The sequence below is a fragment of the Symphodus melops genome (assembly GCF_947650265.1).
Source record: "Symphodus melops genome assembly, chromosome: 14".
NCBI classification, from domain to species: domain Eukaryota; kingdom Metazoa; phylum Chordata; class Actinopteri; order Labriformes; family Labridae; genus Symphodus; species Symphodus melops.
In genome coordinates, this window is record NC_136704.1 from 18001156 (window position 1) to 18028845 (window position 27690).

Consider the following 27690-nt stretch of genomic DNA (forward strand, 5'->3'; position numbering starts at 1 on the left):
AGCTGTACCATAAGCTGATTGGTCCAAAAACACGGGAGTCTACTTTTCGTCCCACCCATAACATGTACCCGCTGCTCTGATTGGTTGAAAACAAAGTCCATTACGGTTACTATGGACTTTGGCTTTACTGGTATCCAAGTGAAGACGTGATTTTTAGGGGACTCGTAGCTTACGCACAGTAGAGTGAAGAACACAAAGGAAAAGGGAGCTGTTTTTTTAATGTAATTAAAGCTAAATTATCCTGTCAATTGGTGGAAGCAATACGAGAAATTTTGCAGTTTACGACGAAATGGCCCAAAAAAAGAATCCCAAACCTCATTCCAAAAAAGGTCAGTACCCTTTCCTTGCTAGTTCTTCACGCGCCTTTTCGGCTTCTGCACATAACTCATTATGACAATCTGCAGTTTATAATTGTTTTCACGATCAGCCCAGATATATATCCATTATTACAAGGACACGTATATTATATGAAGCTTTTAGATCTCGTCTCGCATCCGGCTAACATCCCGACACAATATGCAACTCAAACTTCAGTTTAAATAGTTATGTCGCCCTTGGTTACGAAGGTTTTCTACAGTCAGAGGTGCAACTCACTGGGCGTCTGAAGGCTGCTTTTACCAACGCTTCAACTTAGGTTTATATGAAAGTAAGCACATGTTGAGTATTCTATCCCACGCCGAACTAGTCGGGGCCCTTTAACTGGTTTGTAAATGTCTCTTTTTGTTGTTTCTTTCTCGTTTATCGTTCCACTGATAGAGATCTTGTTAAAGTGGCAGAATTATCAAAGGGGTTTGGCGAGGAGATCTCGCGATAACAAGAAACCTGAGCTATTCTCGGCAGTTTTTGCTACCTGTCAAAAACACAAATAAAAATAAAGAACTTCAACAGTCCATCTGAACACAGTGGAACAGTCTGAAGCAGGGGATGCTCTGTGTGACCAGCGGTACATGGACTTGGCCCTGTCAGTGATGCTAAGCTAACCAGGCTTTTATATTGTAAGTGATGAGCTAATATTAGCTTAAAAGCCTTTAACTTAAAAGACACAACAGTCCCAGTTGATGCTGCTGTGGCTTTTAGAAGACTTTAGCTGGGATCAGTGATGTCTACAAACAAACTCAACACTATTTGCACATGTATGACAATCGAAAACTTTATCATACGTTATTCACTAATATAGCTTTAAAATTATTTATAAATAAAATATATGTAGGTTATTGTGAGTTAGTGCTTGTTGATCTTGACCAGACTTATCTTGTCTCAGCAGTCAGTAAATCGTTTTCTGGTTACTTTAATTATTCATTGATTTTCCTAGATATGTTTTTGACATTTTCATAGTTTCCTTTTTGACATTTAATAGTTTAAACTAAATAGAACTTGTGAATGTGTTTGTTGTCATCAGTGTTTTTTTCCCCAATTGCTTTTTATTGGGGGATCATTTTACCTACCTCTTTATTACACAGTTGAGATGGTCTTTACAGTTCAACTAAAGAGCATCTCCTCTTTCTCAAACTTCTCAATATGAAAAACATCAGGCCTAAGGTACTCTTAATGGATGTGATAGACATCCACAATGGTGCTGAACATTCCCATTGGTGACGCAGCATTGTGCATTTAAAGGAGGATACTTTAACCGACTTACAAAACTATGCAAACTATGACAGCAGGCACGTGGCTGCTGCAACCTAAACAAATGCAGGTTGTTTTTACTTGGTGTGCAATACAGACTGAGCAAGAAAGATCAGGAACACCTTTATCTTATTACTTCCTGTTTCACCTGCTTCAATTTGCACAAATAATGAATATTTTGGCTTTTGTTGGTTGGTTCCAATGTGGCTTCGTCAAAAGGGTTGATTCATTTTGTCTCTTCTCTTTTGTTCCAGTCGTTATTGTGGTGGAATTTCTGTATCTACTTCATTGTGTGTGATGTTAATTCACTGGTCCTGATGTCAGTCAGACCTGATACAGTTCAGTGTTGTCAAGAGACCAAGGACAGCTTTGAGACTGTCAACAGCTCTTCCTGATATCTGCAAGGATGTTTGGGAGAACTTGTTGTTCACTCCACAGAGTCACAGATGATTCTAGGTGGGTCACAGTGGGACCCTGATAATGATAATATCTTTTTGAACATATGCAGAGCTTTTGGAAGTATCTGGCAGTTGTGTTTCAACATGACACTGAATCACAAGTGTGATGTTGAAACATGTCTCCTCAAGCATTCAGCCGATGTATAAACTTTCATCAACGTGAGCCATCTGAGTCGAAGGAGTCTTATTGTGTGGACTCAAGTCAAGATCATTTCCAATCACAATCACAAATAAGCTCTGGTTTAGCCGTTCTTCTGGTTGGTCTTCCATTCCCTTCTCAAAACGAAAAAAAGAGAAAAATACATACATACTTAAAAATACGCCAAAGCTCAAGGTGACATCTTCTAAATCTGAGGAAAAAATGAAAGGTGTGTGTGTGTGTGTGTGTGTGTGTGTGTGTGTGTGTGTGTGTGTGTGTGTGTGTGTGTGTGTGTGTGTGTGTGTGTGTGTGTGTGTGTGTGTGTGTGTGTGTGTGTGTACGAGCGTCAAGGTTATTTGGTGGGCTATTCTGTCCTCTCTGGTATCTCACACTCACTCAGACACACACACGGACTCACACACACACACATTTGCACACCCTGTCTCTGGTTTTGTCAGCTCTAATAATAGTGGGGATCAGGTTCAGGATGGCCAGTAGATTGTAGTACAGCTGGGAGGAAGAGGAGGAGGAGGATGAAGAAGAGGAGGAGGAGCTTTTTCTTCCTTCTGCTCGGCTCAGTCACTTTCTGTGGCTCTGCTAGGTCACAGCTTTAGTTTGATCTGTTTAGATGATCAGTAACCTTAACTGATTGCTTCTTAAGATACTACTTTCTAATCTCTTTTTAGTCATTTGTTACTCATTGTTTTTTGTTTTTGTGTGTGTGCGTTTTTTTTTTTTTTTCAAAAAGATTTAAGAATTCAAGATTTGAATTGTTTTGAATCTGTGATTTTTCCCTGGTTTGACGTTTCAGTTTGGACTGGAGGCTGGAGACCAGTCCCTTTCTACTTCTTGCTGGTTTAGTGTAAAGTCCGCACTGTTCCTCTGGGCAGGTGGGTTGGTCTCTTCCTGGCCCTGTCTCATCTGGTTCTGCTCTGGCTTTTTTGATTAATCCGAGACGTAAGACGTTCCATGCAGCGCTACCGCCAATATGGCACCTCCTACTCCTCCCCATCTCCCCTCTCTCCCTCCTCGCCTCCCTCACCTCCTGTAGAGGAGATCCACGCTGCTGAGGAGGAGGAGGAGGAAGTGTACACTGAGGAGGAGGTGTACACTGAAGAGGAGGTTTATGAGGATGAGGTGGCACCACTGATACAGGAGGGGGCGGAGCCTGTTGTGCAGGAGACAGGTAGGACTGGTTTACAGATGAGGTTTGACCTTTATCGGTTTGGGCTGGATTCTGATTTGACCTCGCTTGACTCGGTTAGGAAGTAACGAGGAGGTCCAGAAGAAGGAGGAGGTGCAGGCAGACAACCTGGAGACAGGTAGGAATGGTTAACGACTACGAGCTTGGTTTGGTTTGGCATGGCATGGTTAGTGGGTGTGTTTAGGGATGTGCAGCTTTGACATTGAGTTGTGGCTCATCATAGTTGGGTTTGGTTTTCATTGGCCTGGTTGGATGTGAACGTACCCTGTGTAGCATGCTCAACACGCAAGAAGGAACTTCCTGTTGCTTATTGTCACTGTAAAAGCCTTCCAGCAAGAGGACAGCTGGGTAAAAAACAAACAGCGGTGCTAGCACTGTTAGCATGGCGAGGAATCTCAGGATGCACATCCACTCCTGAAAGTATCTAGATCATTTCAGGAGGACTGCTCCTGATATTCTCCTAGGGCGGCTTTTCACATACGCACTTCACAGCAGGAGACTTTCCCTGACCCTGTAAGAGGGGACGGGGGGGTTGGGGTTCCTGAGGTAAACCATGACATAAAAGAAGGCTCGGAAGTAGAGGACGGAGCAACCGAGTCCGCTTTACGACACTTTAGTGAGAATATTTTCCTTCATATCAGTGCTGTGTTCAGTTCGAAGGACTCACACTGCTGACGAACAGGAAAGGTTAGTGGTCATGGGCAGACCAGTCACAGTATATAAATATAATGTAACTTCCCCCCCCCCCCCCCCCCCCCCCCCCCCCCCCCCCCCCCCCCACTGCATTTTCACATCAGCTTATGGTGGAAAAAAAATACTTCAGGTTCTGACTCAAGATGAAGCCGTGGTGAAAAATGTCGCTGTTTCCATTCTCACATGCAGCTCCTGGATATATCAGGACATTTCTGCAAGTGTGAAATCCCTACTGGTATGTGATTACAGCAGTTAACATTTTTTTATTTTATTTTATTTATCCAGTAGAGCGGCATGTCTGATGTTTTTAGAGCTCTGACGTTTCAAATACTAAATTGAATGGCATTTCTATCTCTGGAACTTATAAATATACTTCTAAAAAAGCTCCTGACATGTTGCAAGTTGGTTGTTTGATATTCCCTCTCTTGCATTAACGCTTCTTCAAATAAATCCTTGGAGACGCATGTTGTTTAACAGCCATTTAAACCCTGGAGGATGTCTTTGACAGCACTCAATCCATCATCCTGTTCCCGCAACCACTGCACAGAAACCTTCCCAGGATTCATTGCTTTATACGCACCATTCTGAAAGAAACCAAAAGGAAACCAGATCAGGTTCTTTATGGTTTGCTCAACGACAATTAAGATCTTTTTTTTTTTTTTTCAACGTAATTGTGCTACACAAGTAGACAACTGTTGTCATTAGCTTAAGCCATTTCAGTTCACAGTGTTGGACAAACAGCTGCTCTCTCTCTCTCTCTCTCTCTCTCTCTCCCTCTCCCTCTCCCTCTCCCTCTCTCTCTCTCTCTCTCTCTCTCTCTCTCTCCCTCTCTCTCTCTCTCCCTCTCTCTCTCTGTGGGTCATGCCGACTCAATGACCGTCCCTCACTCTATTCCTGGGTCAGCCTGCTCTTTCTGGTTCCTGCCACTTAGTCTTTTTCTACCCAATCTGATTTATTTTTCACGAACACTCTCGAGTTTTGAGATCTCCTGAAGCTCAACATGAAATATCTTCATGTTATTCTTTAGCTGCGACTTGTATGCCTCTGGTTGACGATACAGTGATTTTCTATCTCCTCAATGCCTTCACACTCTGGATACCGTAAACCATGGGTCATTGACTTTTATGAAAAAAAAAACTTGGCTGGCATGCATTGTCCAAACATACACTAAATCCCTCGCAAGTCCTTATCTCAAGGCACTGCTCAACTTGTTGCCCTTTTACCCTTTTGTTCTAATTAATACTTATTGTTATTTCATTCATTTGAAAAAGATGAAAGCTTCCGTCTTCGCTTTTTTACACTTTCACAAGACTTTTCCTGCCTTATGTGTTGCTGTCTGTCTTGACCAGGACACTCCTATCACAAGAGATTTTCCCTCTTATTTATGGGTTTTTTCAGGTTCAACAACAAAAAAGCTGAGTTGACATGATGCAGGATTTTAACACTATAATCTTTGTGTTCTCAGAGGGGCGGTCTCCACCCGTGGAAAGCAAGAATGGAAAGAGGACAGAGCGAGGAGGAGGAGAGGCAGGAGATGCAGGAGGAGGAGGAGGAGGAGGAGGCACTAAGTACTCCATGTTCACCTGGTTTGTGGTCCTGGCTCTGCTGGGCGTCTGGAGCTCAGTGGCTGTGGTGTACTTCGACATCGTGGACTACGACAGTGTTATGGGTAAGGATGGTATGAGTCTACATCAGCCTGTCAGGGTTTAGTTCTGTCTTAATGTTGTCATGTAAACAGTACATTTGAACTTTTGGACAAACTTAAACATTTTGGATAACCCTAACCCTAACCCTTACTGAACAGTGAGACAAATGGAAACACACAGCCGTCACCTAGGCATTAAGGACTTTTGTCTTTTCAGGTCGCAGAGCATGCAAACTACACTTAACATGTATGTGTCCTTATCCCATCTACAATTGCCCCAAGTCTGGAAAAAGTCCGTCCTCTTCCCCTTTTTTTCTGCTCCACTTTTCAGAAAATGTTAAACAGGCTGGTTGGAGATTTGCTTTTGATTTGATTTCTGTTTTGAATGTGTGCCTTTAACAGTCTGTTTCTAACAGCATGCAGCACGAGTGAACGTCAGCGAGCAAATCAGCTTGATTCTATTGTTTCCTATCGAAGTGTCCAGTCTTTACCATGCCAACACGTTTCTATTGTCCGCTCTTGTTAACAACCAAAATGATAGTTTTACAAAAGAACACACAGCCACTTAGACGTGCAATTAAAACCTGCTTCTTGTCTTATTTTGATACTGACAGTTGGGCACACACACACACACACACACACACACACACACACACACACACACACACACACACACACACACACACACACACACACACACACCTTATCTCAGACTGCAAGCTTCCTCATGTGACACTTTAAGACTGAGTCTGCTGCTCATCAGTCAGATAGAAACCAGAGATTATAGGAACTAAAAGTGTGTCTGTCTGTCTGTCTCTGTCTCTGTCTCTTTCTCCCTTTTGTTAAACCACTTGATTAAAAACTTTCAGTATTTCCCAACACATAGACGATACCTGGGTGAGCCGCACGGGTATAAAGTTTATATGGCTGCCCAAGTATAATTATCTGATGTTTTTTTAGTTTAACCCTTAAAAGATGTTTAACCCTTATTTTATTTTTTAAGCAATGATGATTAAATTCACATATTGAAATGATAAATAAAAAGCTGTGCAGCACCGGTGTCTCCTCTGTATTTCTCATGAGCTTTGCACTAATCCAGTCCCTTTTGTTGTTGCTGCAAACAGAGCTGCAGGTTCTGTGATCTCTTGTCTTCTTCCCTTCTTATTCCTGTCCTCTTTTCCCTCTCTCTGTTGCTTCTGCATGCAGCCAGAGCTCAGGAGTTTCGTATGAACTTTTCAGAAGTTTTACAAGGTATGCTCTGGATTTGTGCTTTGACTAGAATAACTGAGCTGCATATCAACCAAAGTGTATTATTGTATTTTAGAGAGAGAAGGTTTAAATATGTTCTTGTCTGCACCCATCCCTGTACTGAGTCTCTCCATACATTTGAGTTTGTATGTTCACCAGTTCATGCATTCTCTGTCTCCACCCTTCACATTGATTCCCTACACATGTACTTACCTGAACACCCTGCAATAGCTTCACATCGTAACTTCTAAAGATATGTGGCTGTATACTAAACCCATTCTCAAATGAAATCCTTTCCGTACTAGATTTGGTGGTGATTGTTTTATTTTGATGAGTCAAACAGAGATGTCAGACGGTGTGTGAACCGTGTCAAAACTCACACACGTTACTGTTACAGACCTCCTCCTCATCCACCACCACCACCACATCCTTCCTCTTCACAAGACTTCACTGTTTGAAAATAGACTACTTCATGCACTTCCTCACTCTGCTCTGTGCTGCTGCTAACATGCTTTTTTTTCTGTTACTGTTCATTAATGGCTGAACAAGTCTAGTAGAGCTCCCTGAAACAAGTGGGTTTGTTTCTGGCGTTGTTGTTTTTTGTTTGTTTGTTTGTTTTTTATGGGGAAAGGAGTAAATAATGCTAAATGATTGATTTGGAGAATCTGTTCTTAAAAGACATTCAAAAAATACTGCAGACAACAATTTTGCTTGTTGCTTGAATATGATACAATATCTGAGTGAATATTGATAATAATCAGACTGATAATAATAAAAGGACTGAATAAAAACAATTTTAAGATTTGTCAACATGCAGCAAAAATACAGAAAACTCAGTTATTTTCTAAGAATCCTCTGAACTTCCTTTGCTACAAAAAACCTCTCGTAATGCAACCATTTTTGTACATTTTTCCACTGTATTTCACACGCATTAGTTTGTATCATATATAGATTTTTTTTAGTTTCGAACATTTTAGAAATGATGCAACATAATTATTAGTTTATATTTTCTTTGTATTTAAAATAAAAACTCTTGTATATGTTTTGTCAAAACTGCATGCTTAAAATCAGTTTTTTTGCTAAATTTGTGTCAGCCAGCCTTCATCGCCTTCTCCTCCTCAGGTAAACTGACGGCCTACGATACAGACGGAGACGGAGACTTCGATGTGGAAGATGCGAAAGTTCTGCTCGGCAAGTCCACTTCAGTTTCTCTGTCATTGTGCCTGTTTGTGTCTGAAATGCCTGACAGGTGTGGTTTACAGTTGTGTGACAGCGCCTCAGTGCCTAGTGAGCGAGGTCAGGTGCATCTGTATGATGGGAGTCTAAAACCAGCCTCTTAGATGTGCCAACTCCCAAAACAGGATTTCTTGTATGTCTAACCCTTCAACTGTTGTTTGGCTGACGTGTTAGGAGCTAAAAGATATCCCTCCGCCTGCACTTTACTGAATGATCTACTTTTTGTAACACATCTATACCGATGTAAAGATACAACTTCACCTTTGTTTTACATCAGTTTATAAACATGTTGAAATACACAGTGTCTTCACAAAATCAGACTTCCTCCTATGACTTTTCAAAATGCCTAAAACATGAATTCTTTCTATTTCCCAGAGGGGGGCGACTCCCCCAACTCCAACAAATTTTTGCAAAAGAAAAAACACTATAGTGACCCAACTAGAACCCCTTTGTAACTTTTCTATATCACTTGTTATGGAACAATACAATCTCTGATATTGTAATGATCAATAGTGTTAAAAAAAACCCCAAACGTTTAAAAACATTTACATTTGTTTCATGACACAGACCAGGAGCAAAGAACCAGAAACGAAGAAGTCAAAGGCAGAGGACGGTCTTAGCAGTTTAAAAAAAGGGAGCTGTCCCTTTTGTCTGCTGGTTTCTCAACTGTCTTATGTTACATCCCTACTTATAAACAACCACTGTGCTGCAGAATGCAGAAGACAATACAAGAAGGATTGGCAGAAGTTGGGAAAAGATGGCCGCTCGTGTTCCTTGTTTTAAAGCAAACAAAAAGTCCGAGTTAGCCTGATGAGACTGAGATGGGACTAAAAGGCTAATTTGTTGTTAATGCTTCATATTCGACTTCTTTAACTCACTTTCTTTCTCTTTCCCACATTATCATCCTTTAATTTACTCCCATTTTTTTTGTTACGGCTGCTCCTTTTATTTCCACATCTTCCATCTTTCATTCTTGTGTTGTATTTCTCATGCTTTCTTACTTTCATTATTCTTATCACTTCCTCTCCCTCTTTTTAATCCTCCTACTTTAATTTGCTCCCATACGGCCTCCTTGGGTTTCTTCCTACCCTCTCCCCCCCCCCTCATCTTGTCTGTTTTTCTCCCTCCCTCCCTCCCTTTTCTCTCCCTCTCTCTCTCTTGTCAGGCTTGACTAAAGATGGTGATGGCGGTGGTGCTAGAGCAAATGTCGAGTCGCTTGAGGAGATTCTTAATATTTTAGCAGAGGAGGGTTCTGATTGGATCTATGGCTTCTTCACCTTCCTTTATGACGTAGTTTCCTCACCTGTAGAGCGGGGCAAAGAAGAGGAGGAGGAGGAGGAGGAGGAGGAAGGGGGCAAGAGCTCCTCTGATGATGTGGAGGTCAAAGGGGTCATACTGGACCTCCAAAACCAATAGGAGGACAGGAAGCAGAGCTTTGGCCAATAGAGAGGCTGCCTGGTCCCAATACAAAGCAATGAGGACCAGACTGGGAGGTATCCCAGTCCAGCTGAGGGAGGATTGTGGATTTTGTTTGGGACCTGATGGAGGACATAGTGGTTTGCATTGCAAGGCCAACTGGAAAGACTTTCCCTGAAGAAGCTAGAAAAAAAACAAAAGAACAACAACAGGGTTTATATGATCATAAAAATATTACATATATGAACAGGCGTCATTTCCAGACTATTATCAACCAACGAGTCTGCTCTGTTTCAGACTAGACCCGACACAGATATTTAAAGTTCATTATGATTTTCAAAAGATGACACAATATCAACACCTGTTTTGACAACACAGGAACAAAAGTCGATGCCCAAGGAGCCCAATAGTGGGCTCTTGTTTTCTCCTTTTGAGCAAATTCCTGCACACTAAATGCACATTATGTATTTATGAGATGTATCAGATGTAGTTCTTTAAAATCCCCAGCAAATGTAACTTCAACAGCGTCTAACTGCTGTGTCGTTATTTCCTTCTGACACAGGAGGGAACCAATAACAAGATAAAAGATGGGAGAAAACGTTGGGACGCTTTTGATTGGATTGTTAGTGTTCAAAAAAATTAGTAAGAAAAATGAATAACATAATGCTTTTATTGAAATATAATTACCAGACTTTTTTTTCTTTTTTCATTTCATAGAGACTTTTAGTCTTCGCCACTTATTCTCTAAAATCATAAAAAATGAGAAGGGGACCTAAAAATCTGAGATTATCTGGGGGTTTTTTTAAGCTAAGTAAACAACATAACAGTAAATTATACTTACAAAAAAAAGTTTCCAATGCAATAGTGTATTTTCAGCTGCTTTTATCACCCACAAACAGAATATGAAAGGAGATGACATTGTACATTAACAATACTTACACTTTGCTGTGTTTCTCACTAGCATGATTAGCTATTCTCATGTAAACTCAGCAACTTTGTTCATGTATAACAAACGAGAAGCTAACTCTGTTTACACATTTGTCTGGCATTGAGCTTTGTTTTGTGAAAGGCTTGAACTGATGAAGTGACTTGTGGTTCTCACTTGTGTTGTTTATTATTATTTACTTCCAACGGGTTTCATTACATTTCTTTTTGCTGTTGACTTTCTACCTTATGAACTGAAGATTTCCTTAGTTTTCTTGAACTTTCTGTGCTGTCTGTCTGTTCAGATGAAAAGAAGTTGAAAGGTCCTGCTCTCAGGAGAGACAGGTTAAGAAAAGGTACCGTATTAACGTGTGTTCATGTGTGTTATTTTTCCACACTGACATTCAGCTAACAGCTCACCTGTCTGTGTGTAAACCTTTAGATGACAAGAAAGAGGGAAAGAAGAGAGGTAAAAACAAAGGTACTGTGTAAAGTTCTTCTGTTAGAGCACGAATGGTTGAGGAAAGTGTTGTTAACCTTCAGGTCCCAACAGGAACACCTGTACCAAATCTAAAGCATGCGTGAAGGTATTAAAGAGGAGCAATAAATGTTGAGAGCACAGAGGACTCGATTTGAAATTGTCTTTCTTTTTTCAAAGTCTCTTGTAGTAAGACCATCATTTTGCATGTGTTGTGAAAGCAGTGTGCCGTGCCTGGTGTGAGGAGTTCACCATTGTTTCTGATCTATTTACCTTCCTTAACAAGTAACTGATGTGCATATCATCCTAGAAGACAAGATGTCAGAGACATCCGATGAGGAGATTGAACTCCCAAAAGGTAGATTTGTGGTCCGAGTGAACATTTTAAGATAAGAGGGAAAGTTAAGTTGAGTTGTTGTTTAGCCACTGATGTGTTGGTTTAACTGGATTTGTTTGTTCTCTGTTGAAGATGTGACAGCAGAAGAGAGTGCCGCTAAAAAGAACAATACCAGAGGTATGCAGTCTGCCAGACAGGATATTTTTGAAGGCATGCCTTTGGTTTAAAAGTGATGTGCTTGGACTGACTTATAGCATAATAATATATGTTCTTTTTAAACGGGGCTCTTTTTGATAATGTTTATGGTCTTAATGTGTTAAATCAAAAGGTGTGCTTTAACAGAACCAGGGATGTGATATTGAGACTTTCCAATGAAGCGTAACGGGAAAAGATAGAAGGCGGGACTTAACATAAGATAAATTTGATTTGATGGTTAGCTTTGACGAAGCTTTTTAATTGGTCAAAAAAAAAAAAGAGTTTATGCTCCTGCGAGTCGGATGAAACGGTAAACCATTTGACATTAAAGGGAAAATAGAGTCATTGTGATGTAAAAATATTTGGCAATTTATGGCAGAAAATAGTAGAAATATTATCTATAATATATTATAGACAGATACATTTTCCACAGGACCTCATGGCTTTAAAAACGGAAGATGTGTTTTTTTAATTTTGTGAGGACTTTACCATCCATCGTCAAGACATAGATCAATAGAGCTGGGCACAATTTAGGAGAAACAATGATACGGATGTCAGTGAGTCGTCTGAATAGAAGGGCAGTGAAATTGTAAGTTATTATTAAATGTGGCAAAGTCCGAGATTATGAAGCGAAAATAAAGACAAATGGTCCCAGTATTGATCCCTGAGGAGCTCAAGAGATCAAGAGTGGGTTTGTGTGATGTAACACTCGCATCCTTGTAACACTCCCTTGGTTGCATTGGTGTTGACAAATCACTGAATGGAGCTTTGGTTCATAATATGGTTAAAGTGCCACCTTAAATCCCAACCTTAGAGCGCCGTGTGGGAGGTGCCAGGCTGCGCTCCGCTCTCAAGGAGGAGCTGAGAAAGATCCAAGAGAAGATGGAGGCCAAGAGGATAGCTCGCATCGCTCTTGCTGAGATCAGGGCTTTTCTAGACGAAGAGGAGGAGAAGAGGGAGGCGGCATGGGAGCTCAAAGTGAAGACTCTGGAGGCTGCTCAGGAGCAACTGAAGGAGGAGAGGAGAAGAGAGGCAGAGAGGGTGGAGAAGGAGAAAGAGGAGAAGGCAGAACAAGAGAGGCTAGCTCAAGAGAGGGCAGACGAGGAGAGACGGGAGATGGAGAGGCTTGCGAAGGAAAAGGCCGCAAAAGAGGAGAAGGAACGGCTTGAGCAAGAGAGGGCCGAGAAGGAAAGACAGGAGAGGGAACAACAGGAGAAAGAACGACTGGAAAGAGAGAGACTTGAAAAGGAGAGGCTAGAGAGGGAGCGCATTGCAAAAGAAAGAGAAAGAATAGCCAGAGAAAAGCTTGAGAAAGACAAACAAGAGATGGAGAGACTTGAGCAAGAAAGAATTGCAAAAGAGAAAGCAGAAAAAGAGAGGCTGGAGAGGGAGCACATCGCCAAAGAACGAGCAGAAAAAGAGAGGTTAGAGAGGGAGCGTATCGCCAGAGAACGAGCAGAAAAAGAGAAGTTAGAGAGGGAACGTATCGCCAGAGAACGAGCAGAAAAAGAGAGGCTGGAGAGGGAACGTATCGCCAGAGAACGAGCAGAAAAAGAGAAGTTAGAGAGGGAACGTATCGCCAGAGAACGAGCAGAAAAAGAGAGGTTAGAGAGGGAGCGTATCGCCAGAGAACGAGCAGAAAAAGAGAGGCTGGAGAGGGAGCGTATCGCCAGAGAACGAGCAGAAAAAGAGAGGCTGGAGAGGGAGCGTATCGCCAGAGAACGAGCAGAAAAAGAGAGGCTGGAGAGGGAACGTATCGCCAAAGAACGAGCAGAAAAAGAGAGGCTGGAGAGGGAGCGCATCGCCAGAGAAAGGGAAAGACTTGAGAAGGAGAAGCTTGCTAAAGAAAAAGAGAGAATAGCGAGGGAGAAGGAAAGGATTGAACGAGAGAGGGTCGAAAGAGACAGAGTGGCAAAAGAGAGGGCAGAAAAAGAAAGACTGGAAAAAGAGAGAATAGCCAAAGAGAAGGAAAAGATGGAGAGGGAGCGCATAGCAAGGGAAAGGGCGAGACTTGCTCAGGAGAAGGAAAGAGTCGAGAGGGAAAGGGCAGCGAGAGCGGAACGGGAAAGGATGGAGAGAGCGCGAGTGGCGAAGGAAAGGGAGAGAATTGAACAGGCAAGACTACAGAAGGAAAGGCAGGAGAAGGAGCTCATGGAGAGGCAGAGGCTGGCGAGAGAGAAGGCTCTCCGGGACAAGATGGAGGCAGAGAGGCTGGCAAGAGAGCGGGTGGAGAAGGAGCGAAATCCCGCTAAAGTCCAAATGAAGAAACAAGAGGTCCATGAGAGGAAAACAAACACAACTCTGCTGAAAACTCCAGAGAAAAGCGACCGAGCCAGCGTGTCGACAGTCAGAAGAGAAAAGACGGCGGTGGAGGGAAAGAAGAAGAAATGAATAAAACAGCACAGTGACAGCGGGTTTAAAAAAATGGTGCTAGAACTGTGATTGCCTGGAAGGTTAAAGACTGCGTGGGGTAGGGATGTTATCACAGTTAAATGTGATGTGCAAAGTACTTCTCTTAAAAAAAAAAATCTCTTAACTTGACCGTGTAGGTGAATTAGTTTGTCAGAGAGCGAAGAGAAAAACATCACATCACTGAACATCACAACACATTTGTTTCACTTTGAGTTGGTAAGATTTTACTGATTGACAGGAAGTTAAAATTAGGCCAGCGACTTACCAAGATCACCGGCCCCAAAAATGTGACCTACTGGCCCGCTTTTGATTTAAACTAAAAAGTCATTTCCACTATACCCGAACATAACGACACCATGTCTCATACGCTCAGCTGACTTGTCTAAATCCTGTTTATGGGCATTGATCCACTACACTTTTTATCTGCATGGCGTACCAGCCCAACTCTCTGGAACCTTCTCTACCTTCTGTTTTCACATCCCCGTCAACTCTTCTGGAGATTTTTCTTTTCTCAAAATGTTTTTTTTTTTTTTTTTTCCTCGACGTTCCCAGACTTTTGTCAAGGAACTGTTGGCTTTAAAAACGCGTGAACAATCTCGTTCATGACACCACGATCCGTGTTTTTAGTGTGAAATCTGAGTCAGCGCACTCAGGGGAGCTACAGCAGTGGCGGCGGCTGCTGCCTTTCAACTATGAATGACAAAAAGCACTGCTCATGAAACATAGGCGCTGTAGCAGTAATAACACACACACACACACACACCCACACACACACACACACACACACACACAGTATCACAGGAAAATGATGCACGTCGTTCCTTACTCTCTTCCCTGTTTCCTACTCTCTCCACTGTCCTAGCAAATCGGAGCAGAAGCCCAAGTAAATCCTAAAAGAGCAGATTTGTCGTTCCTGTGCCTCTTGGGAGTCTCTAACGATCTTTTAATTTTGAATAGAATCTCTTGTCTTATCTCCTGATGCTTTTATGTCGCGTGATGGATCGTGTCGTGTTTGGTCCGTGGATTCTTGGACTTTTTAAAAATTCACATTTTAATTCAGTTTTTTTTTTTTTTCCTTTCTTCTAGAAGTGTGTCTTTAAATAATTACGGGACAATGCAGAAGAAGGATTGTTTTACAACATTGTCTGTTCAACTCCCTTTTGTCTGCTGTTCCCATCTGTGTGTCGTCGTATGACGGTGACAGTCGTCTAGCATGACACAGTGGGTACAGTGTGTTTAAATGAACAAGCAGCTCATTTATGATACTTATTCAGAGAGTCACTCAGCTATGTGCTGAACGTTTTTTTCTTGCGGTGTGTTTTGTGAAGTATTTGTTGTTTTCTCTCTCTTTGTTATGAGTTCAAAAACATTGCTGTAGCTATCACTGAGATAGCATTGAGCTTCGTGCACCTGGGTCACACCGTATCGCTCACACCTTTCTGTGTTATGGGAGCTTTTCCCTCCGAGTGTACAGACCTCTCTGACGAAGGTATCCTTGTTCTTAAAAGCAGGAAAACGCATGTCCTCCTTCTCGTTATAATTGAAACATGACGGTGTAATGACTGTAATGCGAAGGTGTTTTCTGTGCAACTCTTTTCAACATTAAAAGGTTGAGTAATGAACATCACATCCTCCTCCTCCTCCTCTGTGCAGTGTTATCTCTGTCCACCACAGCTTCCTCCTCCGGCCGCTCTCACACTCTGCTCCGATCAGCTTTTGTTTCCTGAAACTCTCCACCTCCTCACTTTACTTCTCCTGCTCAAAAACAAGAAAAGAAATGGTTAGCTTAAGAGTTTAGGCTGCCTACCGTGTACTTTAGAGGAGCTGTCACTCAACTGTAAAACTGCATCGACATCTTGTTTCTTTATTTTCCGTTGTCTTGATTGTGTTGGTTTCTGGATAGTTCCAGTTTTAAGACTTTGTGTTTGCAAATAAGGTCCGTTTGAGTTCTACAGCTCAGTGTAAGTGTGGTGAACGGCCATAGAAATGGTGGGGGGGAAAAAAGTGTGTATATCCACACAACCAGCTGGTTTCAGTACTACACCCTGAATCCCTTTTTGCACTGTTGTAGTTATTTGGAGCCTGAAAGAAAGCACATTAGTACGACTGCTCAATAAATCACAGATGGTTATTGCTATGAGAATGTTTCAAATAAACAAACTTTATTAAACACAGTTGTTTGAATTACTTCAGTGCCTGATTTTTACTCTTGAAACCGCCAAACAGGACTGAAGGAAGCAGAGAAATCACCTGTGGGAGATTCACCTGTGGACAACACAAGTAAGGACACACACACACACACACACACACACACACACACACACACACACACACACACACACACACACACACACACACACACACACACACACACACACACACACACACACACACTGCAGTCTGTTGTCTCTCAGACAGTCGATCTCATACAGACCTGATACCTGAGAGATGTAGCCTGTTGTGTCACCCTGTTCCCACCTGTGAGTTCAGACCTGCGGGCGCGTCTGCCTCACCTGACCTCAGCTAAACCACTGAAATCTGTTACTCCAACAAAGCTGCTTCACAGACACACACACACACACACACACACACACACACACACACACACACACACACACACACACACACACACACACACACACACACACACACACACACACACACACACACACACACACACACACTCCAACACAACTCCACCCTGGTTCACTTTCAGACATTCATAAAGTTGTGGTCTCACAGGATGTGCAGGATAAAGAGTTTCTTTATATGATGTGTTTTGTACTTTGATGTGGGCTCGGTGGAAAGATATGTGGCGTGTAGCCCTTAATCAACAATTTTCATTATTTAGTCACCATCACCCTGAATTTGTCCTCTAATTAACAAAAACAAAGAGTGGAAAAACGGCACACCAAGAATAAAGGTTTAAACATCAACCTTTATTTCAGAAACCTGAGAAATTATGGCCGTAACTATTACAGGTGACAAAGTGCACAAACAAGGTCGAATACATTCTGAATCTTCTGTCATCCTTTTTTCCTAGTTTTAAAACCAGAAGATGCTAGCGAACCTTTAGCTGAAACAACCAATGAACAAGCTGCAGAGTCACAGGGGGCGGAGCCAACAGAGGCATCAGTAGAAACGGCAACAGAGGAGACCGCATCAGGTGTGTGACGTGTTGTTTGAGTGCAAATCTTGAAACCTTTTTTTTTTTTTTTTTTTTCTCAAATAAAGTAACAAAACTCATCAGATTTTAATCAGACCTTTTTTATGTTTCCACAATGTTTGTATTTAATGCAGCTCCTTACATCCACATAGTACTCTGTCAGTTATGTGTAGACAAAAAAGATTAAAGTGATATTGCTTCATTTGTTTATAACTAATATTGAGATTTCCATTAAGTTATTTAGATTTTTTTTTTTTTTTTTTTACTTAAAATCTAATTTTTTTATTTTTGTTTTTTTTACTTTCCTGCTTACTGTCTGTTTGTCAATTTCAGAGAGCAGCAGCTCTCCTGTCCTCGATGATGACGAAGGTACGTAGTTTGTATGAATGCTGCAAGGAGACCAGAATGTTCTGTGGATCATGTCTGTATCACTTCTTTAACCTTTGAATGCTCCTTTTCCTGCCTTGTTCGCTTCACTTATTTGCTTGTTTGGTATCATCGGGTATTCTAAACTGGCCAAAACGATGTGGACTTGTCGTGCGTCTTTTCTCCCGATTTGGTCTCTGAGGAGGAAGCGTTGGGAGGGTAATGTGGTTATTTCTAGACCTAGGTGATTATTGTTTAGGGCTCTAAACCTCCTTTAGCTAAGAAGAGTTTTCAATGAGCCTGTTGCAGTGAAACAGGCGACCTTGATCAAAGAGTGTCCACTTGAAGTTGAGGTTTCTGTCCCTGACAGGCTCAGATTTATATTCTCGGTGTCTGACATTAATACAGAAAGGATCTCAACAGAGACGGACCTTTTTGTTAAAGAGAATTTTTACAACCAGACAACAGCTGGTTCATCACTCGTTTTAATAAAACGAAACTCCACTGAGAAAAACAGTCATTTTACATCACAGGAATAACTCCTCTATTGCTGCCTAGATTACTTGGTATTTTGTGTGTAAATCAGTTGTGTATTCAGTTGGATTCAAACAAACGTATTAAAACACCTCTTCAATACCTCAAACAGTCCATTAGGAGCAGCCTTAAAGCAGCTTCTGTGTCGTGTGAGCTAAAACGGTTGTTTTGGTCCGTGGAGTCTGGTGACATTTAAGAGCGCCACAACAACCCGTTCAAAAGTTTTCCCCGTTCCAGCGTTCTGTCAAACAAAGCTTTCATTTTGCACGTGGTCTTCTTTGATGTTTAATGTACGTCTTCCTCAGCACATCTGAAATAAACCTAAAACGTAAAAACAGAGGCTGCAGGCCGTCCACACACGTTTGGCCTGATGTTGTATCCATAGCAAACACTTTGCATCAGTTTGTATATTTGCTCGGCGTTTTGCCTCTGAATGCTCCCTGTTACCTTGCTGCCTGCCCTCGCTGTGAACAGCTGACATGATGACGATGATGATGATGATGATGTCATAAAGGTAACACTCTGGCTCCTCCTGTCTGTGTCTGATGCAGGCTCCAGATCTTACGATGTGGAGTCTGAAATCCAAGGTTGGTCCTGCACTCACTCCAGCTTTGCGGCTGCAGCACAGTGTTTTTAGATGTGTGTGTGTGTGTGTGTGTGTGTGTGTGTGTGTGTGTGTGTGTTTTCTGCATGTTGAGTTCTTCACATCTTATTATTAGCTGATCGGTGAACAGAAACAGTCTGCTCGCGGGTTGTCAAGTTAGCAGATGTTTAAACTTCTGTGTTATTCTAGTAATGAACCAAACAATATTAATACCTGTTTTTTCTATACTACCAAAATAAAATAAAAGTCGTAGACACGCAACATTGCAGTCTAACTCCTGCACTCTGTCTAACGTGCGCAAATATGTTGCCAACCAACATTTTCCTGCAATTTAGACAAAGCTCTTTCTCCTTCTCTTTTTTGGTACTGTGGAACAATGAAACAACAGATTACATTTTAAAATGTATGGATTGGAAAAGTATAGCTCATTGACTCAATAATCCACATTACTGTTTGTCTGTGTGTGCTAACGTGTGTTTTGGCGTCTTTAGCTGCTGTTCCCCTGCCTCTGTTGTCTGAAGACTTTGTGCCTAGTAAGTTTAACAGTCATTTATTTTACCTTAACAAGTGAAGTCCAACTTTGAACAAGTTGCTGAAAAGTCATAGGCGATAAGTTTAAAGATACCAGATTGGGCGGGCGCCGGTTGCTTAGTGGTTAGTGGGCTTGAACCATGTGGTCGTCCAAGTGTCCAGCTCTATCCAATATCTACAATCGTCTCTAGAGAAGAGTTGAGATATTTGTGTTCGTAACAAAACATTTCCTTATTGAATTTACTGAGTCATCTAAATAACCCTTTTGTTTAACAGATGACCCCAGAGACAGCGTGAATCCTGATGGTAAGAAAGCTCTCATCTTTTCTGTCCTCTTCCTTTAATAAAAGTGTTCATTTGTATTGTTGTTATTTCAGAGGAGAGAGCTGAAACCATAGACACCACTGGAGGTGAGACACTGAACAGTTATAAGAAATGTCTTAAGGTATTAAGCTGTGACATTGCAACTTCGTCTGTCGCTCATTAAATAACAGGCTGAATCTTTTTAAAACGCATGGGGTGAAAAAGTATTGAAGTATCCAGGTGTCAGATAGACTAGCGGTTGTGTTGCACTGCATGTAGTTCTCCTCTGCACTTTCTTCATCTTTCAAATCTATCTTTTAAAAGAAGAAAAGCATCACTCTATCAACTAGACTTTATTTGTAAAACACTCCTCATACAAGAAATGTTGCACACAGTGCTCGTCATACACAGAAGAGGAGAAAAAACAAAAAGCAGTTGAATTTGCTTTAAAGAACATGAACATGATCATTTAACAAACCCTACACATTCGTCTTTGTACGATCCGTACCAACAAAAAGCGAAACAAGACTGAGTTTTGGATGTTCTTTCTGTGCTGTAGTTCTGGTGGAGGAGCGCCCCCCAGAGGAGACTGTCGGTGAGTCCAACAGATCCGAAATAAAACTCTGTTCTTTACGTTATTCGTATTAACGACAGTAAGAACAGTGAACCTTCATACATTTTCTTATTTGGATTTGTTTCGTAGTGGACTCCACACAATACTTGACCAGCTCCAAATTCACACAGGAAGCAGGTACAGTGGGAATGCCTTGACCAACTTAACTTAAATCAAATCATAACAAAAGGTTTATTGTTGCCTGTTTTTAGAGGAAGTTCAGGAAATCTAGAAAATGCAGTTCTTCCTGAACACATACAGTCTTACTCCGATATATTTTGTATTATTCTTGGATAAAGTTGGCTCTGCTGCGTTTACATTGTTGAGAGCAGCCGTGCATCTCTCCGTCCCGCTCCTTTTAAGGATTTAATATCTCACCAGGTTTCTTCATTTCCTGAATGTTCCCTGCGCAAACACAAGGTTTTCATGAATAATTTTGAGTTTGAGGCGATCAGGAAACACTTTGAGTCATTTTGGAGGAAATTGGTTTCATGGGAAAGAAAATAAATGAAATCTCATATGGAAGAACAAATATTTTATTTCCTGACTGTTCTTTGTAAAGTTATATAACATAAAGGCGTGACGCCAATAAACTGTTGTTTCTCTCTGTTCAGTGACAGTGGAAGAGCCAGAAAACCAGTCCGAGCTCCCAGTGGAACCAGAAGCACAAAGTGAAACTTCTAAATTGATGGAGAGTAGTGCAGAGGCTGAGGGTAAACGCATGCAAACACACACGGGACAACACTGATGTATGTTGCAGACTTTACAGCCTGTCTTTTAAACTCTAAAAATATGCACAAACGGGGCTCAAGTCTGTTTCCTTTGCTGCGTCACAGGAACAACAGAGACTCAGGCTGAGGAAAAGGTCAAAGAAAAAGGTAAACAAGCAGGTGTATCAGTTAAGGTTGAGCCCTGTCACTCACACAGCCTCTTCCTTTCACTTCTCTAAACTTTGCATCATCTTTCCCCTGTAGCGAAGAAGAAGAAACCAAAACTGTTGAATAAATTGGATAAAACCATCAAAGCAGAAATCGACGCTGCAGAAAAGCTCCGCAAAAAGGTACAAAGACGCTGCAGCTCTCCTGAAAAGAGTCGCTCACTGCACTTTGAGCTCTCTGTCTTTAACAGTGTCAAATGTCTGATGTGTTGTATGTGTGTTGATGTGTGTCGTTCGGTAACACTTTACTTTAAAGGTCCGCGTGACTTGCTCACAGTTAAATTGGGGCATTATTTCAAACGCGCTCATTTTCACCCAATTGTCATGAAATTTGAGGGTAATTTCAAAGAAATAATGAAAAGGTTTGTCTAACTATCATCTCATCACCACCTCGTTACGAGGACATTTGCGGACCTGTGTTACCCGTCGTTCTCCTTCTCTCAGGGTAAGTTGGAGGAGGCACTGAAAGCGTTCGAGTCGTTGGTTCAGCAGCATCCTCAGAGCCCCCGCGCTCGCTTCGGAAAGGCCCAGGTACTGAACAGTATTACTACACTTTACAACCGTGCTGTGCTCTGGTACTGTATCTGAATGTTGTTACTTTAATATGCGGACAGACGGAGGACGACCTGGCGGAGAAGCTGCGCAGTAACGACATGTTGCAGAAAGCAATCAACAGCTACAGAGAGGCGGCTGAGCTCCCTGACGTGACGCCTGACCTCCTGAGAGCGACGCTGAAGAAACGAGCGGAGAGGCAGCAATTCCTGGGTAACACAAATACTTCTACTACATCTAGTGCTACTTCGAGAAACAACGCTGCTCACTTACCGTTAGCAATGACCTCTTTACATCCCCCAAACCTGGGTAAGTGTGATAAAAACAAAAGAATGTATTAATTTCAGACCTTAGTTAATCACGGCCGAACTGGCCAGGGGCCCCAGGCAGTGGCCTTCCTTGCCTGTTGACAAAACTGCACCTCTGCACTCTCTGCAGATACAAAAATATAATTCCAGTGGAAAAAATCCACGGGACAGTGGATAGGGTCAGAAATGGGGAATGACATTAGGAAGCACAGGTTGGATTCAAACTGACTGGCTGTCCACTTGGAGGACTGTAGCCTCTGCACATGGAGGGTGGAGCACTAACCACTAGGCCACCGGCAGGACTGCTTTTCAGCATCGTTAATAGATCATTTAGAAAGAACACATGGCTGAAGCATCACAGGCAGGAAGGTCATTCTGAGGTGTACCAGGGGAAGGCATTGAAGTGTCAGTGTGTATGATATAAACATTTGTAAGAGAATATTATCAGTGGTCCCATTTTAACAGAAACACTCTCTAAAGTTGAATGCCCGGGATTTGTTTTCCTTTTTTCTCTCTCAGGTCGGATGAGAGGTTCTCTGGCGACTCTTGAGAAGTTGACTCAGATCTTTCCGGAGGATATCGGTCTGAAGAACGACCTCGGCGTGGCACACCTGCTGCTGGGAGACAACAAGGGCGCCAAGAAGGTCTACGAGGAGGTGTGTGTTTGTGCGAACACATCGTTTCTTGTGCCACAGATGTTTGTATAACCGTCTCGTCTTCCTCCTGATCACTGATTGGTTGTTCTTCATTTCTAGGTTTTGGCGGTCGCCCCTGACAACGGCTTCGCTAAAGTCCACTACGGCTTCATCCTGAAATCAGAGAACAAGATAGCAGAGAGTATACCATACCTGAAGGTAAACACACACACACACACCTTTGTATGCTTGTGAGGACTTTTTTTTTGCGACATTTAGATGCAAAGGAAGGATTGTTCTTCTGCTGATAACTTTAGGTCTGCCTGGTATTAAACAAAAGACAAACACAAATGTGACCAAAAAAAACTAGAACAACATCCAACCCAGTCTAAATGTAGTTTTAAAGCACATTTCAAAACAGATGAGCAGAGTCTTGTTCAATCGACCAACAACATAAAGAACAACACAACTAACACAAAGAACGATTTCAAGACAACGGGACAATTAGCACCTTGGACAGCAGGGTAGAAAAAGTGTCTGAAAACAAACCAGGTCAGAGCCAGAAGGTAAGTCAGATTTCTTCTCCAACAGTCATAATTCCTCCTTTTATAAATCTCCAAAAAATGGCACGAGTAAAAGTAAGCGCTCGCTGGACATTTCCTTATTCGGGGCATAAAAAAGTTCATTGTGTCCATCAAAGCCAAGCAACACAATCAACTGAGTTTATTCACCATGGCAACAGAAATGAAAACTGGCTTCAAAACATCATCTTTTCAGCTTTTAGGACTTTCCACTACGTCTTTGGGCATTCTTATAACGGCATGCTTCCGTCTGTATGATCTACTTTTAACTGGTTCTCCTGACCGGGGTATTCTCGGTCAACCCTCATGTCTACTTACTCTCCTCTACTCCACTGAGATTTAAAACACAATAATAAAAACATTGTTTTCTATACACAGTATGACAGTATTTTATAACAGCTTATTATGAATATTATCAATAGCATTACTTTCCACACAGCGTAAATCATTTGATATCAAAGACAGTTTGAGTTTTTCTGGCAGCCACAGTTGAGATCAAATCAGAGCAGGAAGATAACAAAATAAAAGCACTGCCTCTGTCCTGCATATATCCCCCTTTATAAAGCCGATTAAACACATGTCTGTTTCATATCTGGGCGATCCAGGTTGTTAATGTGACTGTACAGTGCTGTAATTTAAACCTAAACCTTCTTTTTATCCTAACAGTCAAATTTCAAACTCCCTTCTCTCCCCCTCTGTCTCTTCAGGAGGGTTTGGAGTCTGGTGAACCGGGGACAGACGATGGACGTTTTTTTTTCCACCTGGGAGACGCCCTGCAGAGGGTCGGAGACAACAGCGTGAGTGACACACACTCACGTCAGTAATGGCTGCATACCTGCCTGGTACATTCATAAAACACAGGAGCTGTACCTGCAATGGTGTCTGGTGGCCACAGGGAGGTGCTAAAGAGTAACAATAGACCCCTTCTCGTCTAAAGACCTCAAATGACTCTTTTCCATTTTATTGAAACAATCAATAATTAGACAATTAATCACATTTGTCAATGCTACCCATGAAGTTATTTTTCGAGCTTTCTCTTGTTCCAGATTCTTTGTTGTGAATTTGTGTTGTTTGAGCTTCGATGGTAGAAAAACCAATCTTTTGGGATTTGGAATTACTCTGTTTTATCTCCAGTTTTAGCTCCCAGATGTAAGCTTGTTTTTCTTTTCAAACAAACCAGTTCTGCAGTATTTATCCGTCTCTATCTGTGCGTCTGTGCAGGCGTATCACTGGTACGAGCTGGGTCATAAACGTGGCCATTTCGCCTCGGTGTGGCAGAGGTCTCTGTACAATGTGGACGGACTGAAGGCTCAGCCCTGGTGGATGCCTAAAGAGACCGGATACACAGATCTGGTGAAGGTAAAGTGTCTGTGAGAGAGAGAGAGAGAGAGAGTGTGTCTGTATCCACATGTATATTAATTTATTAACACTTAAATGAACTGGAGCCGTACTGATGTTTTTAGATGCTGGAGAGGAACTGGAAGACGATCAGGGACGAGGCTCTGGCTGTGATTGACAAAAACACGGGACAGTTCATACCCGAGGAGGAGAACCTGAGAGAGAAGGGAGAGTGGGGGCAATACACACTCTGGCAACAAGGTACACACTCCAGGGATACACCAGGGCAAACAGACCACTCTTACCCACCGATACAGTTTGTTATATCAATGATTTGACTTTTAATTCCTCTGCAGTAAAAAGTGTTGATAAATATTGAATGGTATATGACTGGCAGCAGATAGATGACACTGGTGGCACCGACCATAAATAGTGGTCAGTAAATAAATGTGAAAGTGGAACTCTACAGAGTGTAAAGGTCGACCTTCTTTTTAAATCTAACACTGGACATGTTTTAATCACGTCCGGAAAAGTGGAAACTGAATGATTTTAAGAAGAGGCAGCACTAAAGGATCATTTATTCATGTTTTATCTTTATCGTCTGTCAGCGTTATCGCAATATCGAGCAAGATCATCGAGATGAAGTGATTACTGCGCTTGTTTTCGCCCTAGGTTTTGTCACAGGTGGGAAATGGAGTGCACCCTCCCACTCCTACATTAGGGTTATTTATGTGTTTATTTAATGCTATTTTATAATTTTATTTTTCACTCGTTTACTGTCATTTATTGTTGGTCAAAGTGTTCCAGATGTTCACGTGTAAAGAGCGTTGACGTTTTGATGAATGCATGTGATGCAGATGTTTTAAAATCAATGATCATAAACTGAATATTAATGGAAATAATCAAACAGCCCTACTTTCTATTCACACAGGAAGTAAAGCACCCCTAAGTATATGACAATACAATTTCAAAATAAAAGCATGGCAAAAACTGTTTTATTGAAATCAAAAGAATTTGATCACTATTTGTAACATACATTTTTGCTGTATCATTAAAAACTTAAAATACTTGTTTAAGAGTCATCAAATATAAGGATGAGAATAATTCAAGTACAGTTGACTTATTGATTCTTTTTTTCCCATGAGTGTGCCACATCAGTGTTTATATTCTTATTTTCGTCACTTGTAATTGTTTTAGATTCCTGCATCCCCAGAGCTTTTGTACTGTTTGTAGACTTCATGTAGAAAAAGGACTAATGTATGAACAGATTGTCATGTCATGATTCTTAAGTTCTATTTTAATAACGTCTGTCTGTTTGTCTCTTAAGGTAAAAAAGCAGGAGCGTCGTGTCAGAGTGTCCCAAAGACTTGCGCTCTGCTGGAGAGATATCCTGAAGCTACAGGCTGCAAGAGAGGACAGGTACACACCGTCACACAGACGTATCTTCTTGACTCGACTCTGGTGATGAGGCGCGGCTGCTCCAAAAACACCTCAGTACAGCTGGGAGGAAAAACAGCTGGGAGCGTCTGTAGAGCAGGGCTGCTTTTTGTTTACCAGCGCCCAAATAAAATATGTGGGAATTCTAGCAAACGCAGAGCTCTGGCCATCCATGTGCTCCGAGATAAAGAGAGTTAAAAAAATTATGAAAAAAGCTGAGGTACCCCTCCATACATGAGATACAATTTAAAAAAGGAAAGAGTGTGGTGAACTGGACCGTCTCTTCATTGAGCTCTGTCTGTACCTACAAAGTAGTAAAGCCCGAGCTTTTACCATCTGAAACAGGAAATCTTAAAATGATAATCTGGTGAGCTTGTTTTAATCTGCTTATGTTACACTCTTTAATACACGTGTGTGTTTGTGCGTGCGTGTGTGTGTGTGTTTGTGTGTGTGTATGTGTGTGTACAGATAAAGTTCTCAGTCATGCAGCCGGGTACACACGTGTGGCCTCACACTGGACCCACTAACTGCAGACTGAGGATGCACCTCGGCCTCGTCATCCCCAAACACGGCTGCAGGATCCGCTGCACCGACCAGACACGGTACTCCTGCTCGTCCTCCGCTTCTCTTAAAATCCTCCTCCACCTTTCTCACCATACTCCTCATCCTCCTCTTTTTATTCCTCTCTCTCCTCACAGCTGATTTGATTTTAACTTCATTAAAGCTGGTTCTTAACAACACACCAGCTGGGTTTAGAGATCATGTTCTACACATATTTTAAGTTCTTACCAGACACTAATACCTACTTGAAATCCTGGTTTGTTTGAGTGAATTACCCATAATTCAGTGCACTTTAGTAAATATTTCTGCCACCTCTTTTCCTCCTCCCCTGTTGTCTCAGGGAATGGGAAGAGGGAAAGGTTCTCATCTTCGACGACTCCTTCGAGCACGAGGTGTGGCAGGACGCCGACACATACCGCCTCATCTTCATCGTGGACGTGTGGCACCCAGAGCTGACGGCTCAACAGCGGCAAACTTTGAGCCCGATCTAGATCCACCAGAACCCACCGAGGACTGCAGACCTAGTCAGGACTGTTTGAAGGACTTATCAGAGCCTCTGATTCTTCTTCTGTGGATAAAAACACTGAATGTCTGGGAAGAATCCCATGAGGATTTTTGTGCTTTTTGTTGATGAACTACCAAAATCGACACTCGAAGGATCAAAACTTCAGACTGCGGATATTTTACTACTGACTTTATTTCTTCAAAACTACACAAGGTACGTCTTTTAGCCCTGATATAGCTGGAGTAACTCCGTTTGGATCATCGTCAGGGTTAATAAATGTGGAGTATTTCACATTTAAAAATCTGATATCATAAAAAATTTGCCAACTTGTTACTGAGACTCAAACAAAAACCCGCCTCTGATGGCGACTCGATTTCTCATTGTTTAGAGGAGAAATTGTGATTATGAAAACACTAAATGTTTGAGAAGGAACCTCACTTATTTTTCTTTATAAACTTTGTTTAATATCTTTGTTTATGAATTAAGAAAAGAGCCTTAATTTTAACTTGAACCACTATGCATTTCTTCAGTTTATCCAGTGGGTTTTTAAGTTTCACTTTTTCATCACTTTTGCACAGAAACAAAGTTACACAAGATGTTATTAAAGATGATTTATATTTATATTAAAAAATAAAGAAAAAAATTGCAAAAACAAGACAAAAGTCTTTTCTTTGAGTAAGTTATCTCTGATACCTTACGACTTTGATG

General features: G+C 41.7%; 1 protein-coding gene across 5 annotated transcripts; it reads left to right on the forward strand.

Moving 5' to 3' along the window:
• Nucleotides 1-94: 94 nt before the first annotated feature.
• On the forward strand, nucleotides 95-27644 carry unm_hu7910 (un-named hu7910). Of its 5 annotated transcripts, XM_079361891.1 has the most exons (26): nucleotides 95-329; nucleotides 5586-5789; nucleotides 6972-7016; nucleotides 8136-8204; nucleotides 16238-16291; nucleotides 17055-17177; nucleotides 17511-17546; nucleotides 18629-18664; nucleotides 19173-19214; nucleotides 19489-19518; nucleotides 19590-19622; nucleotides 20075-20110; nucleotides 20219-20266; nucleotides 20743-20841; nucleotides 20965-21006; nucleotides 21103-21188; nucleotides 21510-21596; nucleotides 21680-21830; nucleotides 22445-22581; nucleotides 22681-22779; nucleotides 23849-23938; nucleotides 24363-24500; nucleotides 24605-24740; nucleotides 25807-25898; nucleotides 26385-26518; nucleotides 26818-27644. In XM_079361891.1, exons 1-26 carry the CDS (start codon nucleotides 290-292, stop codon nucleotides 26966-26968), a joined length of 2238 nt encoding a protein of 745 aa, XP_079218017.1. In that variant the 5' UTR covers nucleotides 95-289; the 3' UTR covers nucleotides 26969-27644. The 5 variants fall into 5 exon arrangements, with proteins under 5 accessions (XP_079218017.1, XP_079218018.1, XP_079218019.1 ...); XM_079361892.1 differs by lacking the exon at nucleotides 19590-19622; XM_079361893.1 differs by lacking the exon at nucleotides 18629-18664.
• The last annotated feature ends 46 nt before the right edge of the window (nucleotides 27645-27690 follow it).